The sequence below is a fragment of the Symphalangus syndactylus genome, chromosome 12, assembly GCF_028878055.3.
Source record: "Symphalangus syndactylus isolate Jambi chromosome 12, NHGRI_mSymSyn1-v2.1_pri, whole genome shotgun sequence".
NCBI lineage: Eukaryota > Metazoa > Chordata > Mammalia > Primates > Hylobatidae > Symphalangus > Symphalangus syndactylus.
In genome coordinates, this window is record NC_072441.2 from 146505176 (window position 1) to 146522585 (window position 17410).

The following is a 17410-nucleotide window of genomic DNA, read 5'->3' on the forward strand; positions in this document are numbered from 1 at the left end:
CCTCTGCCAGAGAGTAGAGTGGAAGCCACCCGAGGGGCTTGGTGGCTGCCAGCTGTGCTGGGCAGAGCTGGTGCTTGGGAGCCAGGCGAAGATGGGGCCAGGGTGAAGGGTGGGGCCTGAAGAGGCGCCTGTCCTCAGGGTTGCCGTAGACAGCCATGGGGACAGAGGGCAGGTGGAATTGAGTTAAAATTCAGGCGTGTTTTACCACTGGGGCCCTGACAGGCTCTGCCCCTTCCCTGGCAGGGGTGTATCCTCACGCTTTTCCTGAGGGCAGCCAGGGGTGAGGCACATGGTCAGAGGGTGGGGGGGGGGGGCATCCGGAACCACTGAGGGCTGCAGCTGGAATGCTGAGGTCGAGGACTGGGGACGGCAGCCAGCCTGGGTCTGGAGTCCCTGGAGTCTCTGATGACTCTGGGCTGAGCCTGTCCCCCTCCACTGGCCCCACCTGACAAAGTGGCCTTTGAACAGCCTAGAAGAGGCAGTTGCTGAGCTGGGCCTCTCCCACTTGTGGTCTGCGGAATAAACGTTTGCCTGTCTGGGGGCGGGGGCTGTGGAGGCTTCACCTGGGGCTTGGTAAGAAGATGTTCAAATGGGAGAGGAGGTGAGCAGGGCCAAGACACGGGTGTTGTCAGGATCAGGAACACTGGGCTTCTCTGGAGGACCTGAACTTGAGTCCAGGCTCTGCTGTGTGACCCTGGGCAAGTTTCTCATCCTCTCTGAGCCTGTCTCGTATTCATTATTTTTTTTGAAACAACAGCTTTATTGATATGTAACTCATATACATCTTGCCCATCTGAAGTATTTAATTCAGTGGTTTTTAGTATATCTACATAGTTGTAAAGCCATCGCTAATTTTAGAACGTTTTTATCACCCCAGAAAGAAACACTGTACCCATTAAGAGTCGCTGCCTGTTTCTCCACAATCCCTGCAGGCATAGGCTATCACTCATCTATTTTCTGTCTGTATGGATTTGCCTATCCCAGACATTTCGTATAAATGGAATAATATAATATGTGGTCTTTTGTGGCCAATTTCTTTCACTTAACATAATGGTTCCGAGGTTCATCCACATTGTAGTATCAGTATTAGTTTATTTGTTTATTTTTGAGACTGAGTTTTGCTCTTGTTGCCCAGGCTGGGGTACAGTGGCACGATCTTGGCTCCCTGCAACCTCCACCTCCCAGGTTCAAGCAATTCTGCCTCAGCCTCCCAAATAGCCTGGGACTACAGGCACGTGCCACCACACCTTGCTAATGTTGTATTTTTAGTAGAGATGGGGTTTTACTGTGTTGCCCAGGCTGGTCTCGAACTCCTGACCTCAGGTGACCCTCCCACCTTGGCCTCCCAAAGTGTTGGGATTACAGCTGTGAGCCACCATGCCCAGCCTCAGCATTAGTTTTTTTTTCTTTTGCCGAATAATATTCCACTGTACGAACATACCGCATTTTATTTATTCATTCATCAGCTGACGGATATTTGGGTGGTTTCAACCTTTTGGCTATTACGAATAATGCTACCTTTTTTGGTGCGCGGACATATATTTTCATTTTTCTTGAATATATACCCTAGGAGTAGAATTACTGAGTCATATGGAAACTCCATTTAACATTTTGAGAGACTGCCAGCCTCTTTCCTAAAGCGGCTGTGCTGTTTTACATTCCCACCAGTGGTGTGTGAGGGTTCCGATTTCCCCACGTCCTCGCCAACGCTTGTGATTATCTGACTTTTTGATCACATTCATTCTTGCATCCATTCATCCCTCAAGTATTTATAGAACATCTATATTCAACAAGGCAGAAGGCCCACTGCAGAGCTGGGAAGGGAATTTATCCCTTGAAGAGTTGTTTAGAAGGTTCCATGGCATAGTATCTAGAACAACCCCCACCAAGCCCAGCATGTAGTAGATGCTCAGAGATGGGGGAAAGGGAGTATCAAGGAGAGGATCTGGGGGTGGTCAGGAACCATGGGGCCCCCAGGAATGGGGGAAAAGAGGATGGAGTCTGTACGTGCTGACCACGTACTGTGTGTGGGAACCGGTTCTTCAGTCCTTATGACCCTGTGGGCCGTATCATTGTTCCATTTGCAGATGACGGAACTGAGGCTCAGGCCAAGCAGCTTGTTCTGGGTCACTAGGCTGAGAGGTAGTCAGACTGAGCCGAGAGCCTTGTTTGGATCATCTTATTTAATCCTCCCAACCACTGAGGTCAGTCCTATTACTGTGCCCACTTAGTAGGTGAAGAAACTGAGGCTCAGAGAGGTAGACTGACTTGCCCAGAGTCGCGTAGCTGGTGAAGTTCAGTCCTGAGATTTGGAGCCACATAGTCTAGCATCAGAGTCCCTGCTGTGTCTCCCAGGACTCTGGAGGTGAGCGTGAGGGCTTGGACATGTCTGCTCCCTCCTTCCCTCCCTTTCTCACCCCACTGTGTCCCACAGAGCCTCATCTTGGGTTGGAGACAGTCCTAGGGACAAGTGTGGCCCTAGGCTGGCTTTTGAGGGCCCTGCCAGCCCTTCTTCCAGGCTTTTTGTCTGATGCCTTGCTCTGTGCCTCAGTTGCCCATCTGGGTGATGGTGGTGGTGACTCCCAGGGCTGCTGTGGCTCAGATCATCTGAGTCTGGCTTGTTCTGTCCCTTGAAGAGGAGCAGCCGAGAAGCCAGTGGGACTGCTCCAGGCTGGGGGTGGGGAGTGGCATCTCCACTGTGTGTGAGTTTGGGCTGGTTATAAATAACCCAGCAAACAGGAGGGTGCGGGGAACCACAGCCCGCCCCCTCAGGAGGAGAGGCCTGGACACACACACATTCTTACAGACAGGGCCGTTTCAGTTCTGTGTGTGTGTGCTGTGTGTGCCCAGGGTGTATACTCAGCATGTCTGTGGGGAGGGCTTTGGGGAGCCGTCAGAGCTGTGCGGGCTCCCGGGACAGCTGGAAGGGCTGGGCCTGCTCAGGCTGATTCCAGCAGGTTCTCTTCAGTTTCCTGGAGCAGGCTGGGGTCAGCCCAGCAGAGCTCTAGGGCTGGCGAGGTCCCTGGAGCCCCCTCACCTGGCTTCAAGTGGTTCCAAGGTCAGGCTGAGGATCCTTCTGCTCTTAGGGGCCTCCACGTGCTCCTCCAGCCCCTTCCCACTGCCACGTCCCCCCCGCCTGCTCTCCCTCTCCCTGCTCCGGTCCTGAATCCCATCCTGACTCTGGCTGAGCTCACTGACCTCTAGCAAGTCGCCTGGGCTTTCTGCCTCTGTGGAGTAAGGAGGCCCATTTCGCCTGGCTGCTGAGAAGGTAAGGTCCAGTGCTTAGTGTGTGCTCAGTGAAGGCTGCTTTCCTCCAGTCCTGGTTGAGAAATGGCCAGGATGTAGGCTCCACTGGGAGCCCACTGATTTGCATATTTGCATGTAATTTACATAAACATTTTATGACAAAATATGCTGGGATCAGTGTCTGTTTCTCTTCCCTCCTCCCAGCTCACTTGGAGTCCTCCTGGAGGGACCAGAGAGAACTCTTGTCCGTTCCTTGGTTTTACACACAGGGAGACTGAGGCCAGAGTAGAGCAGGGCCTGCCTCGGGATCCCATAGCAATTGGGAGCAGGAGGCAGGTGACGCAACCCACAGTATTCACTAAACAAAGACCGATGGAGGCTGACTGTGTTCCAGAAGCAGTCTGAGCCCTGGGCTTAGAGAAATGACCACACAGACCCAGTCACTGCCACCAGGAGCAATCGGAGGGGGAGACAGACACATTCCTGTGAAGCCCAGAAATAAACCAGCCAACTTTCAGGCAGTGGAGAGCGACTGAGGACTAGCCCTGGTTTTGCAGACTAGCTGGGCATGTGGCGAGGTCACCTGGGTGGATCTGGTGGTCAGGGAGGTGAGCTTTGAGTGGGGACGTCCCAGTGCCTACCAACTGCCTATCACTGCCAGGCGTGTGACCGCTGGTATCCCCGTGTGTGGGGGATCATTATTGCCATTTCATAGGAGGACGGAGTGAGACCCAGTGAGGCGAAGGGATGTGACCAGGTAACCAGTTTGGGAGTGGGAAGCCAGGGCGGGAACACCTAACTCCACACCGGGTTGTTCCTCGGAGACTCCTGGGCCCCAGGAGCGGGCAACCCTTGCCGTGTTTGCTAGCAGTGACAGTCGTGGATCCTGGAGACGGACTCCTAGAGGCACCTGCTGGTGAGTCATGGTGGGGGCGGGGTTGCCTGCCTGAGCTGGGCCACCTGTCGTGTGAGCGCACCTTCTGCTCCATTTCTACTCACTCCCAGGCTTTCAGGCTGTCTCTGTGCAGGGAGCTGAGTGTGAGGTGGTGCTGGTCTCTGACATTTGCCCTGCTTTTGAGGGCCTTCTGGTAGAGGAAACTGATTAGGGCTAGCAGGTGTGCTCTACAATCCAAAGGGCATGGTCTTTGGGGTTCAGCTAATCTTGGGTTCAAATCCTGGCCCATTGCTGGGTGACTTTGGGCCAGTTGCTTCACCTCTCTGAATTTTGGTTTGCCCATCTGTGAAATGGGAATGACAATCCCTTTCTGGTAAAGTGTTTGAGAAGAGAAATGAGGCAATGTGCATATAAGGAGCCTGGCACTTAGTGAGGGCTCCCTCCGTGGGGGCTCCCTCCGTGGGGGCTGTGATCATTTTCGTAAGGGATGGAATGGCCCAGCCTTTTCCAGAAAAGTGCTCAGTGGAAGGAGTCTTGAATCACAAACTGGGGTTCCCTGCATGCATTCTCAGGGGTTCAGGAGTTCACCGAACACAGGATTTAGACTCAGCAAGGCCAGAATTCAAATACTGTGTGACCCCACTGGTGGCTTAACAGCCTCAGTCTCCTGATCTATAAATGGAGACCATATTATCTGCTTCCCAGGGCAGCTGAGTGGGTTCGCTGAGATCCAGTGGAAGGGCCTGTTAGAGTGATGGGAGCAGGTTGGTGGGCCTTCTCCCTTAGTAAATGACAACACAGTGGAGGTACTGGGTCCCCAAGAAAGGACTTACTAATTTGGACCAGGGAGGTGGTTGGCGTGCGTATGTGACATTCAAGCAGGCCGACAAAGGAGGCACTGTGTGAGCTGAGCCAGCTTCGTGAGGACATATCTGAGTGCCTAGGATGGTGCTTGGCACACAGTAGGTGCTTAATAACCACTGGTTTTACTGATTAACCAGCTGAGTAGGTGCTGGCCAGGCAGAGATGGTGGGGAAAGGTATTCCAGGAAGCAGGAACAGGCCTGAAGGAGCCCGTGTTCCCAGAGCTGTAAATAGTTTTGTGTGGGAGGAGTATGGGGGTGGGCAGCTGGGAGCTGGGTGTGGGGGGTGCTGCTGGGTCTGGAAACGGGGTCTCAGTGGGTGGTCCTGCTCTCAGGCACGAGCTTGGGGACAGGCATCAATGAGCAGTGTGAGTCAGGGTGGCCAAGAGTGACGTGAGAGGGCAGGTGGCTGGGATTGACGGGGCGGTGACGGAGGCGTCCCAGCCCCGGGTTGAGGAGGGGGCTTGGCTTTCCCAGGGTTGGATTGTCAGCTTCTGTCTAGGCGCAGGGGACAGAGTGGGCTGCTGTAGGGCAGCCAGTCTGCACCTCAACGGAGACTGGTCAGGCCGGCTGAGCCAGGAACAGGGCTGATGGGAGAAGGCGGGTGGGTGGGTGTCTGGGCACCACAGGCCAAGGTGGCTGCCAGACGGGCTGATGCCAGGGGAGGGAGCCAGGCCCTGCCAAGCCAGCCCGCCTGTGGTGAGGCTCGGTCGGGCCGCTGGGCCCTGCCGGCTCCCTCAGAGGCTTTTGTGTTCGTTTCCTTTCCACCCCCCTTTTCAGTTTCCTCATAAGATTCCTCACGAACAGTCTCAATGGGGTCTCAGCAGAACCAGGGGACCCGGAAGTTCCACAGACCAGAGAACACCAGGGATGGAGACTCAGGGAGAATGTGCTGTCTCTAATAACAAAAGTGCTGTGGGTTTGTCGTAGAAATTGTGGAAAATACAGAAAGGTCCTGAGAAGAAATTAAAGCTGCCTGTAATCCCACCACCCAGAGAGCCTCTGGGAACCTGTAGTTATAATGCAGCGTTTAGAAATTCACTTTGGTAGTGAGTTCATTAAAACAGGATCAAGTTCTACGTATTTTTTGTAACCTATTTTTTAAACATAATGATGATACTCATATTAATAGCCAGCATTTACTGAGCAATTTGTTAATGTGTGAACATGCCCAGCCCCCTTCTGTGAACCCCACGAGGTGGGCATTCTTATCTTTGTTTTACCAATTAAAGCAGCCTAAAGAGTTAAATATCTGCCCAAGGTCACCTCGGAATTGAGAGAGCCGTCTGCATATTCCTATCAACAGCTATACTGTCTTGTCTTCTGATGATCAATATGTAGATTTTCCCACATCCTTCAATATTCCTTGTAACAAGTAAAAAAAAGCTTTCTATGATGCATTTATTGTCTTTTAATAACCTAATTAGACAGTGTAGATTTGTGAGAACTCAATTGTTGACAGCTGCTCAATATTCCATGTTATGGTTGTGCCCTCATTTATTTAACTCGTCCCCTGTCGTTTGGCATGTGGGTTATTTCCATTTTTTGCCTCTCGTAAATAACATTGTCCTGGGTCTCCTTGACCTAAGGACCAAATTCTTGGGAGTCTAGAGTGTCAGAATCTGAAAGGCCCTTAGACCACCATATGCTTGGTTTTCCATTTTGCAAATGGGGCAAGGAAAGGCAGAGAAGGGGGAAGAGGATTTGCCCACTGTCTTGAGGCTGTGGGCGCCTGAGCCAGGGCTGCTACCTGCTCTCCTGTTGGGGCTGGGGTGGGGATGTGGGTGGAGGCAGGTGCCACAGTGAGAAAAAGGGCATCCCGGGGGGGATGGTGGGAACACAGGGCTGGGTAGAGTGCAGACGGGAGGTGGCAGGGGAGATACAGGCTTGGGGTAGGGAGGGCTCTGCTGCCATGATGTCTTTGCAGAGGAGTTGACTGGGGTGGGACTGGCCCAAAGGGAACATTTCCTGCCCTCTGAACTGCCTTTGTAGATGAGAGTGGGGGGTGGGGATAGGTTTGGTTGGTGAGAGGCTTGAGTGTGTGAGTTGGGGCGAGTGGGAGGGTGTGTGTCTGGGCTTGGTGGATTTTTCTTTGGGGGGTATGTGGTGTTCAGCTTGGCCTTCTCTGCCCTCCCCGTTCCACTCCTCCCCGGGCTTCTGCTCTCTGGGACTTGGGCTCCATGGCCCCTTCCCCAGCAGGTGCAGTCCTCGTGCCCCTCATCTCCAGCCACAAGTGGGTGTGGGACTGCTGGCTTCCTGGCCAGGGCAGCTGTGGCTGGGTGGGGGTGGGGGCTGAGACGTGTCCCTCCTTGTCCAGGCTCCCCATTGTGCAGCCCCCTTGGCTGTCTTGCTGCCCGGAGCCTGGTCCCAGCCCACATTCCTGCGGCGATGCTCTGGGTCTCCGGGGTGGATCTGGTGAGCATGAGGGGCACTGAGTTCTCACAGGACTGAGGGCTTTTTGGGGACGGAGCCTGCAGGGATCCAGAGGGCCATGCTGAGACGCCCTCCCTCCCTGCCTCGAGGAGCTAGTCCTTACGTGTCGCTGTGTGTCTTTGGGCAAATCACTTTACCTCTCTGAATGCTTCGTGGCAGACTGACCCCGCCCCTCCTTTTTTCTCAGCAGGTGTGATAAGCAAGGCTTTCCCCTCTCTGTGCCTCAGTTTCCACATCGGTAAGAGGGGAGAGTTGAACTCAGTGATCCCTCAGGCCCAGTGTAGCCTTGAAGTTGCAGCCTGAGGTGGGAAGTGCAGGCTGTAGGAATACAGACAAAGCCTTACGGGGCTCCGACTGTGTGCAGGCATGATCTCACTTGGTTCTCACAACTGCCCTATGAAGTATCATTGTTGGCCTCATTTAACCAAACAGGCTCAGAGAGGTTAAGTAACACGTCCAAAGTCGCCCAGCAAGTAAGCAGAGCTGAATTTGAATCCAAGACTGTCAGAACCTAAAGCTGGGCCCCCACCCCTTGCTCATGTCGCCTCTGGTCACCAGGAAAGTGAGGCCTGAGTCTGGCTAATTAGGGGAAGGACGCTCGGGCAGAACTAATTACACTCGACTTTATTCTTGGCTTTTTGCAACATGACTAGCTCTGCACAGGGGTGCCGGGCTGCTGGCCCCCAGCCTGCTGACCTAATCTGTGTGCTTGTGTCTGTTTCTGTAACTTGCCCTTTCTCCCCCTTCATCCAACCTCTCTCTTTTTGTCTCTCTCTGCACTCTCCCCTGCTGTGTGGCCTTGGCAATGCCACTTACCCTCTCTGGGCATTAATTGTCTCATCTGCCTGGGTGTAGTCATCCCAATTCGGCTTCCCTCATGAGGAGGTTGAGGCTTACATGAGATAAAGACTTGGAAATAATAATAGAAATTTTAACATAAACTAACAGCAATCTTGGCTACATTGATTTATTCATTTTTCACCTGGTATTGGGTCCTGTGCTCAGCCCCTTCCCACAGCAATGCTATGAGCTGCATCGTCTCATCACCATCTCCATTTTACAGATGAGAAAACTGAGGTGCCGAGATTAAATGTCTTGCCTGACAGCCAACTGGGTAGTAAAGAGGAGCTGGTTCATTATGCTTTGCCTCTGTGCTGACCTGTTTCTCTAGGAAGGCTCATGGTGGTGTGGGGCTGGACACGAGAGACCCCAGACTCTGGAGTGGGCTCTGAGGGAGGATGGGGTGGGAGGGATGCACTGGCCTTCCTGAACGTGTCCCCTGCACTCAGAGTGAGTGATGAGTGGGAGGGTAGAGGTAGCCGTGGAAGTGAGGAGACTTAGCTGATATCCAGCTCATTTGGACCCTCACCCATCACAGCCCTGACGGGGTGCTCCTGGGAGGGAGGGGGCTGGGCAACCTGGGAGGGGACACCTCCTTGCCCGTGGCCCACGGGAGCCTCCCCAGCTGCTGCTCTAAAACTCTAGGAGAGGATTGGTGCGAGTGGATGTGGAGTGAGGGGGCCTGTGGGTCACTGCTGGGCCTGGTCCCTTCTGGGCTGGGAGCCTGAGGTGCCTCTGTGGAGTGAGGCTGTGGGTTAGTTCAGGAGGGTGTGGTGACTAGGGGACTGTGAGGGAAAATGGAAGTGGGGGGGCATCAGTCCATTAGGAAGGGTGCCACATTTCATCCCGATGTGTGTGTGCACTTATGTGTACCCGGAAGGAAAGGGCGTGTTTGCGCGCCTGTGTGTGTGGAGGGAACTGGGATGCAGGTATTGTGGGCCTGTTAATGGCATGTGAGGCGGGGTGTATGTCCGCTGGGGCAGGTTCAGGGAGGGACAAGTAGGCTGCGCACATGTGGAGGCAGGGTGTTGGGAGCGCCCGGTGTGTTGGGTCCTGTGCTCAGCCCCTTCTCCCGCAATGCTATGAGCTGCACAGTCTTATCACCATCGTGTGCTGGCGTGTGGGTGTGGATGTTGGGTGGGCGTGGACGGCTGTGGGCGTTGCTGAGTTGATGCCATGCAGGGGGTGAGGGGCAGCTGCGGGGCACAGATGTATGAATTCAGCCCTGGACGAGCAATGGGTCTGGGGGTGGCCCAGGAATGTCCAGGACAAGGGTTTCAGAGACAGAGGCCTCATGCCTGGATTCTAACCCCTGCCTCAGTTCCTGCATCTGTGGAATGGGGATGATAAAACCCTGGGCAGTGGTGATGCTTAAAGGAGGCTGCACAAGTAACATGCTCCCAGCACCTGGCCTGGGGCAGGCCCTCAGCAGCAGTGGGCAGGGGTCTCTAGAGTGCCCTGGGAATGCTCAGCGGCTCCCCTGGGACCTGATGCTCAGGCCTTCATGGGCCGCTCGGGTGTCCCCTCCCGAGATCAGTGGTGGCCGGAAGCAGAAGGTTCTGTGCTTCCGCCGGGCACGCTCGCTGTGTGTGGGGGTGCAGCCGAGAGGAAAGGTTGTATTCGAGTTGTGAGGTACGTGTCTGAGTCAGAGGATGCACCTGCCGAGGATGATGTCTAGGAGCGATGTGTGTTTAGGGAACATGTGACCGTGGTGGTGGGTCCGTGTCGTGGGCCTTAGCGAGGTGAGTGTGGTGCGTGGGGTCAGGAGAATGTGCTGAGGTTTGTCGGGGGCATCCGTGGGGTGTGTGGTGAGGAGAGGAGTGTGTGTGTGTCTGTGAGTACCCTAGGGCGTGTGTACATGCAGCTAGGGGTGAAGTAGATGGGTGAGTGTGTGCTGGTGTGGGCGGGGCTGTATTGCCTATAGGCTGTGGTGAGTATACAGATTGGTGTGGGCAAACATTGCACTTAATAGTGTGTGTGTGTGTATCCATTGGGGCGCATAGTACATGCAGGAGAATGTGTATGCATGAGGATGTTGGGCTGTCGTGTGTGAGTGTGCGTGCGTGCACGCATGTCTTGGGGGTATGGAAGCCTCCTATCAGGCATGGTGGGGTTGCGTTTACCTGGAGGGGGCACAGTGAGGGTCAAGGAGAAGCTGGCAGCGTCCTGGGGCTTTTGGATTCAGTTCTCCTTTAAGGGAATGGCGTGGATAATTATGCTCATTATGATGGATTATGCAAATGCGGGGGTCGTTTGGGGGTCAAAGGCTGCTTGTCACCCTCCTCCTCAGGCATTCTGTGACTCCTAAGGCTTTCCCTGCTGCCTCCCAGGCTCCGTTCCCCAACCCCCATTTCTCTGTCCCCTCTGGGAGTTGCAGCTACCAGCACCCCCTCTGTAGTGTTCCTGAGAGGGCCTCACTGAGTCCTGGCGCCCATGCCTGCAGGTCGCAGGTGTCCTCACATTTAGTTCCCGCTGAGAATCCCAGGTGGGCTCAGGGGTGACTGGGCCATTCCTCTCCCTGCAAGCCCTGCCACTGGGGGTGCTTGCTGTTCGGAAAGAATGTTCTTTTGGAAGGAGGTTTGGAAAATTACTGAGGTGGCCCCTTCCCCAGCCTTGCCTCATCAGCATGAGGTTAAATTAGGATGTGTGAGTTCTCCCCTCTGCCTCCCACCCTTGCCTTCTCTCCCTCTCTCATACCCCCCAGCCCACCCTCCCCGTCTCTGCCCCTCTGCCCCCTGGCCTCCCTCAGTCCTCACCTCTCTGTCACCGTCTCTGTCTCTGCCTCCCCCCTCCCTGTCATCCTGTCAGTTCCCCCGTGATCTCTCCCTCTCCTGCACCCCCCCATCTCTGTGGGGAGCTGCAGCTCCTGGTCCTTAGCATGGAGAAGATGGTCGTCATGGTAACGGTTGTCATGTCGCTGGCTACTGAGCTGGGGATGAATAGTATCTAGGTGAGCGCTACCTGAGTGGAGGCTGATGGGTTTCCAGGAGGCTCGATGCTTGTCTCTGAGCTCAGAGCTGCACGGCAGGCCCAGCTCCTCCTGCTCCGTGTGAGTGGCTGTTTTTACCCCCAGGCATGCTGACACGCTGAGCCCTCTGTGGCTGCTTTTAGGTGAGCATGTGTCAGTGTGTGTCTGTGCGTGTGCTGTGTCTCTGGGATGTGTCATTTCAAGGGTCTATGTGGCTTGGGGGTAGGTCTTTGGGTTTGTACAGGCTTTTCTTGGAGCAGGAAGTTAGGGGCTAAGTGGCACTGGTCACTGAGGAATCTTGGGGACTCCCTTGTTTTGCCACCCACATTTACCTCAGTTGGGGGCTTCCAGGGACCACAGACCTCTTAGTATCCCTCGTCCCAGCTAAAGGGCTCCCAGCCACTGCCCAGCCTGCTGGGAAGGATAGACAGACAGTGAAGACAGCCCTGGGCAGGGGCAGGAGCCGGAGCCTGGGTCCCTGCCCAGTCCCCATACTTCTGTGTGACTTCAGGCTGCTTGCCAGAGAGCTGGAGGGAGCAGGACCTCCGGGTTGGCTGGCTCAGGTTGTGGAGGGGAGTGGCATGGGGAGCTCTAGCTCCTCCACCCTGGGTATTTGTCTTTCTGGACAGAGGGGAGCTGGGGAAAAGTTGGGCCCTACTGCTCTGAGCTCCTAGAATGTCTAAAAAGGAGGAAGACCCAGCAATTCGTCACGGGAGCAATTACACTAATTGTTCCACTCCATGACTCACTGGTAGAAAGTAAATACTGATTAATTCATTACTTTGAGACTGTGTGTGTGTGCATTTGGTGAGGGGGCACCTCCTGGCTCCCTGCCCTGGCTTGGCTGGGCAGGGCCCTGGAGCAGGTGGTTGAGGCCGGGGATGTGAAGACAGGATGGAGATCCTCACTCTGGCTCTGTATCAACTCCAGAAGGGGGCCCATCAGTGGCAGGGGGTGAGAGGCTGGGCCCCAAATGCAGGGCCAGTCCAGCCCTCCCCTGCTCACACATGCCCCAGGGCTCCCCACAGCCAGCCCAACATTGCAGCTGCTCAGAGACCACCCCAGACCTACTGAACCACTGAATTTAGTTTTCACAATATTCAGATGTGCAGTCAAGATGAAAAATGACCAGTTTCTAAGAGAAAGTCATCAGCCAGACACTGAAAGCCTTCTGGGATGGGACCCCAGGTGACCTGCCCTGCCCCACCCCTGCCCTGTGAATTATTCACACACATGCACTTTCCTTCAGGGTACACACAAGATCTCTGTCACCCACGTGGATGTCACTCAGCCCACAAGGGCACCTGTCGCCCTTCTGGGCTCACCCAGGCTGCCAGTCTCGGGTGCCGAGCCCTGTGTCCACCTCTACCTTCCCTAGGCCCAGCGCTGGCGCAGCGAGAACTTCGAGAGGCCCGTGGACCTGGAGGGCTCTGGGGACGATGACTCCTTTCCCGATGATGAACTGGATGACCTCTACTCGGGGTCGGGTTCGGGCTGTAAGTACCCCCTCCCTACCTCTGCCTGGGGGCAGTGACCAGTCTGTATCCAGCCCCAGCTCTGAGGAACCCACGGAGGGCTTGCTTCAGTGAGGCAGGGGGCATTTACTGTATGGGTCAGGCAAGTTCTTCTTGCTCTGGATCCCCAGAACATCCTCCTGGGGATGGAACAAGGCCTGGGAGGACCTCAGGGCCCAGGATGTCCAGCTCTCCAGGGTCCCACGTCTGCATCTTTGTGTGTGCTATGTGGCTCTCTCTGCAGACCTTGCTTGGTTCCGGGGGTCCCCTCAGGTGCAATAAGCTGTGGCCAATGGTGGGGTTAGGGCAGTTATGACACAGGCAGGTGCTTCAAGTGGTGCCCGGGATGGCCCCGCCCTGGGGAAGGGGAGCCAGGTCAGCTGGATCTAGCAGAATCTCAGGAGAGAAGGGCACTGGGAACCCCACTCTGCCGTGTAGCAACTGTGCGCCCCTCAGTGCTCCACCTCCCTGAATTCCTGTATTTTCACCTGTGGATAGTGAGAAATACGGCTTCCTCTCAGTGCCTCTAGGAGGGTTTGGGATAGGAAGTTGGGGTCTGGCACAGAGGATGAGCTCTCAAAATGGCAGCAAAAAGAAGGCAGCTGAGACTGGGCCCAATGAAGGCACAGGCTGGCATCTGAGGAGATGGTACGGGGTCTGCATGCCACAGAGCTGGCTCCCCACAGCCCTTGCCTCTGGTCTCCCCTCCTTAGCCAAGTCCTTTGAGCCTCTTTCAAATTAATCTTTGTAAAACCCGTTTCTGTTGGGTCACATCTCTATTCGCAAAGTTCCCTGGCTCCGCTCCCTCCTGCCTGGTTCTGAGCCCAGGAGCTGGCTGTGGCTTCTCCCTCCCCCATCCCCCACCCCCCCCACCCCCCCCCCCCCGTCTCATTTCCTCCCAAGTTCCTTCACTGTCCTGGCTTTGCGTCAGCCAGATTGCTCAAGCAGTTCCCCTGCCTCAAGGGCTTCTTCTCTCTCTTACCCTCTGCCTCTGCCTCTGGGGGAAGCCCTTAGTGTACCACTCCTGCCTTGAGCTTGTGGTAGGGGTGCCTTTGGGGTCTGACTCTTCCCAGAATGCCACTCCTGTGTTCCCCTGCAAGCCCCAGCAGGTTTTGCAGCCAGCAGCCTCTCAGTTGCTGCTGCCTGGATTCAACCTCATAGAAACTGTAGGCTGGGTGGGCAGGAATAGTCAAGGAAGGCTTCCCGGGAGAGGCGGCCCCCAGAATTTTTGACTTGGCAAAGAGAAGTTGGGGAACATCAGCAACCGGCCACCTCTAGCCAGACTGTGCCTTCCTCCTTTCTCTCATCTTTTCTGGGAAAATTGGGCAAAGAGAGGGGGTTGGGGGACCTAATCTCGATGGCCATTGCTTACCTGGGGTTCTCATGCCCCTCACAACCACCCAGCTCCCTAGCTCTCTCCCTCTCCCCCACCCCCTCAGACTTCGAGCAGGAGTCGGGCATTGAGACAGCCGTGCGCTTCAGCCCAGATGTAGCCCTGGCGGTGTCCACCACACCTGCGGTGCTGCCCACCACGAACATCCGGCCTGTGGGCACACCATTTGAAGAGCTCCCCTCTGAGCGCCCCACCCCGGAGCCAGCCACCAGCCCCCTGGTGGTGACAGAAGTCCCGGAAGAGCCCAGCCAGAGAGCCACCACCGTCTCCACTACCATGGCTACCACTGCTGCTGCAACCACAGGGGCCCCGACTGTGGCCACAGTGCCTGCCACCGTGGCCACTGCCGCCCCCAGCACCCCTGCAGCACCCCCTTTTACGGCCACCACTGCTGTTATAAGGACCACCGGCATACGGAGGCTTCTGCCTCTTCCACTGACCACAGTGGCCACAGCACGGGCCACTACCCCCGAGGCGCCCTCCCCGCCCACCACGGCGGCTGTCTTGGACACCGAGGCCCCAACACCCAGGCTGGTCAGCACAGCTACCTCCCGGCCAAGAGCCCTTCCCAGGCCGGCCACCACCCAAGAGCCTGACATTCCTGAGAGGAGCACCCTGCCCCTGGGGACCACTGCCCCTGGACCCACAGAGGTGGCTCAGGTGAGGGTGTTGAGAAGGGACAGGGAGGAGGGTGGAGGAGGGTGGGTCAGGGGAGGGATGAGGAGGATGGAGCTGGACAGGACTGAGGACCAGGAGGCTATAGAGATGAACCAGACGAAGTGGGGGCGAGGGGCAGGACCAAGGGGCAGAGATCGGATAGGGAGGGAAGAGGGACAGAAAACGAGGGCTGGGGTGGTTGGATCCTAATGGGATGGGACATTGCTGGGGAAGGAATGGGGTGAACGTGTGCTTTGGTGACAAGGGGGGCTGGGCTGAGTGTTTCAGTTGGCGGCATTAACTCCGAGGTCTGGCAGCTGGATTAGAACCCTTCCACTGCCACTTCCTAGTCACGGGACCTCAGGCCAGTCCCTGATCCTCTCTATACCTCCGCCTCCTCATCTACGGAAAGGAGAAAACAGAATGTGTATCATTTCATTGTGAGCATGAAATCTCCTGACATCCACAGTGCTTAGAACAGCGCCTGGTGATGGCACAGCCAGTGGATTCTCAGCTGCTGTCATCATCACGGTTGTTATTATCATGGATCTGAGGGTGGTTAAGAGCTGGTGTATGAGGATGCATCCCTCGCCTTGTGGAGGGCTGCCTGGGTGTGGCTCAGTGCTCAGCACTTTACCTGTGTTAGCCCCGGCCCTCATGCCCACCCCGCAGGCAGCACTGTGGTCATCTCATTTTACAAACAAGCAACTGCGGGTGCACGGGGAGGTGAAGCCACTTCCCAAGGCTCCGCAGACAGCGATGACAGTCAGGATTTGAGCCCAGGCAGTTGGTGCCAGAGCAGGGCAGTCTCGCAGGGCCAGGGCTGCATGTGTGTGCATTTGGGATATTCTGGATGGGGCAGGGGAATTGAAGGGAAGAAGACGAAGATGTCAGGAGTGCCAGGGATGGATGAATCCCAAGGACATGAGAGAGGTGGTCTGGTCCCAGCTGGGAGCACTGAGTAAGATGGAGAGGTGGGAATATGGACTGGGTGCCAGAGCCCTCTGCAGCCGGCCTCACTGAGGAAGGCCCTTGGGCCGTGGAGCTGCCTCAGGGTCAGCGTCCGTCCGTCTGACTCCCCAGCCAGCTCCAGCAGGATGCAGGCCCTTCCATGGCCTCCTCAAGCAGCTGGGGCAGCCTGGGGTTTTCACACAGACTTGGCCAAGCAGGAAGGGGAAACAGTGATGGGCCATGGAGCCCAGGAGAAGGTGCACAGAGCCCAGGTTGCTGGAGGAGCCACCGTGCGTGCTGTGTACACTGGGGCACTGCTGCAGCCTCTTTTCAGCCTGGACACCAGGCCTGCCTTTCCATGCCCACCTTTGAAGTAGCGACATCCGTGCTCTAATGGCTCCCACGGCCCCCACTTTGGTCTCACGATTCCCAGCTCTGATCCTGCCTCCTAGTGGTGGGAGCCCTGGAGATTGTCAGTCATTGAGCTGGTTTCCGGGACACCCGCCCCTGAGGCCATCGTATTCTGCAGGTTGTGCTCCTGGACTGGCCTCCAGGCTGCAGGATATTCCCCTGCCTTAGGCATGGACCGGGACCAGGCCCACATCCATAGCAGCTGCACCCAGCAGTTCCCAAACAGCTTCTCGGCAGGAATCCCCTGAGGATTGTTACTAAGGCAGCTGGAGGGGACATGAGGGGGACAGGATGTGTCCAGAGCAAGAAGAGAGGCAGTGTGTTAGTGGTTAGAAACACAGACTCCGGAGACGGATGGGTCTGAATTTTACTTCTGTCCCCCACTTACTAGCTGTGTGTCCTTGGGCAGGTCATTTACACTCTGAGCTGACTTCCTGCTCTGTAAACTGGGGGCGTTGTTACACTCCTTCATGGGGAAGGTGTGTAGCACAGTGCTTGGCATGTAGGGAGTGCTAAGTGTTAGCCCCCCAGGGCAGTAGGATGGTGGTGGGGGGTCATGCATGCATGTGTGGTTGTCCTGGGCTCATGCCACCCTCTCTGCAGACCCCAACTCCAGAGACCTTCCTGACCACAATCCAGGATGAGCCAGAGGTGCCGGTGAGTGGGGGGCCCAGCGGAGACTTCGAGCTGCCAGAAGAAGAGACCACACAACCAGACACAGCCAATGAGGTGGTAGCTGTGGGAGGGGCTGCGGCCAAGCCATCATCTCCACCTGGGACACTGCCCAAGGGTGCCCGCCCAGGCCCTGGCCTCCTGGACAATGCCATCGACTCGGGCAGCTCAGCTGCTCAGCTGCCTCAGAAGAGTATCCTGGAGCGGAAGGAGGTGCTCGTAGGTGAGGCTTGGGGTCTGGGCCAAGGGGAGCCTGGGAGGATACCGGAGTGAGACAGCTGGCTGGGCCTCAGTTTGCCTCTAGGAACCCAGAAAGGAGATCAGGGCGTGGTTTCCTAGGAGCCAGATAGGAAGGACACCTGAGAACTCAACCCCCCAGGACCTGCCTTCTGGCTCCTCCTGACTTTCCTCCTTCCCAATATCCAACCCTGACTTCATGTCCATCTCTAGGTCTTTCCTCAGTGTCCTCTGACCCCTCTGTGGACTCTGACTTTGATCCCCACTTTCCTGGGCCACAGTGGCTGACCCCCTGGGACCTCACTTCCTAGATGCTAATCTCTGACCCATC

The 17410-nt window shown here is 56.0% G+C and overlaps 1 protein-coding gene across 1 annotated transcript in view; it reads left to right on the plus strand.

The window, feature by feature from the left end:
• SDC3 (syndecan 3) overlaps positions 1-17410 on the plus strand; it is a 38834-nt gene that overhangs the window by 16958 nt on the left and 4466 nt on the right. The window contains exons 2-4 of the mRNA XM_055255027.2: positions 12623-12740; positions 14198-14811; positions 16774-17065. Coding sequence (XP_055111002.1) covers positions 12623-12740; positions 14198-14811; positions 16774-17065 — 1024 coding nt within the window. The remainder of the gene's footprint in view (positions 1-12622; positions 12741-14197; positions 14812-16773; positions 17066-17410) is intronic.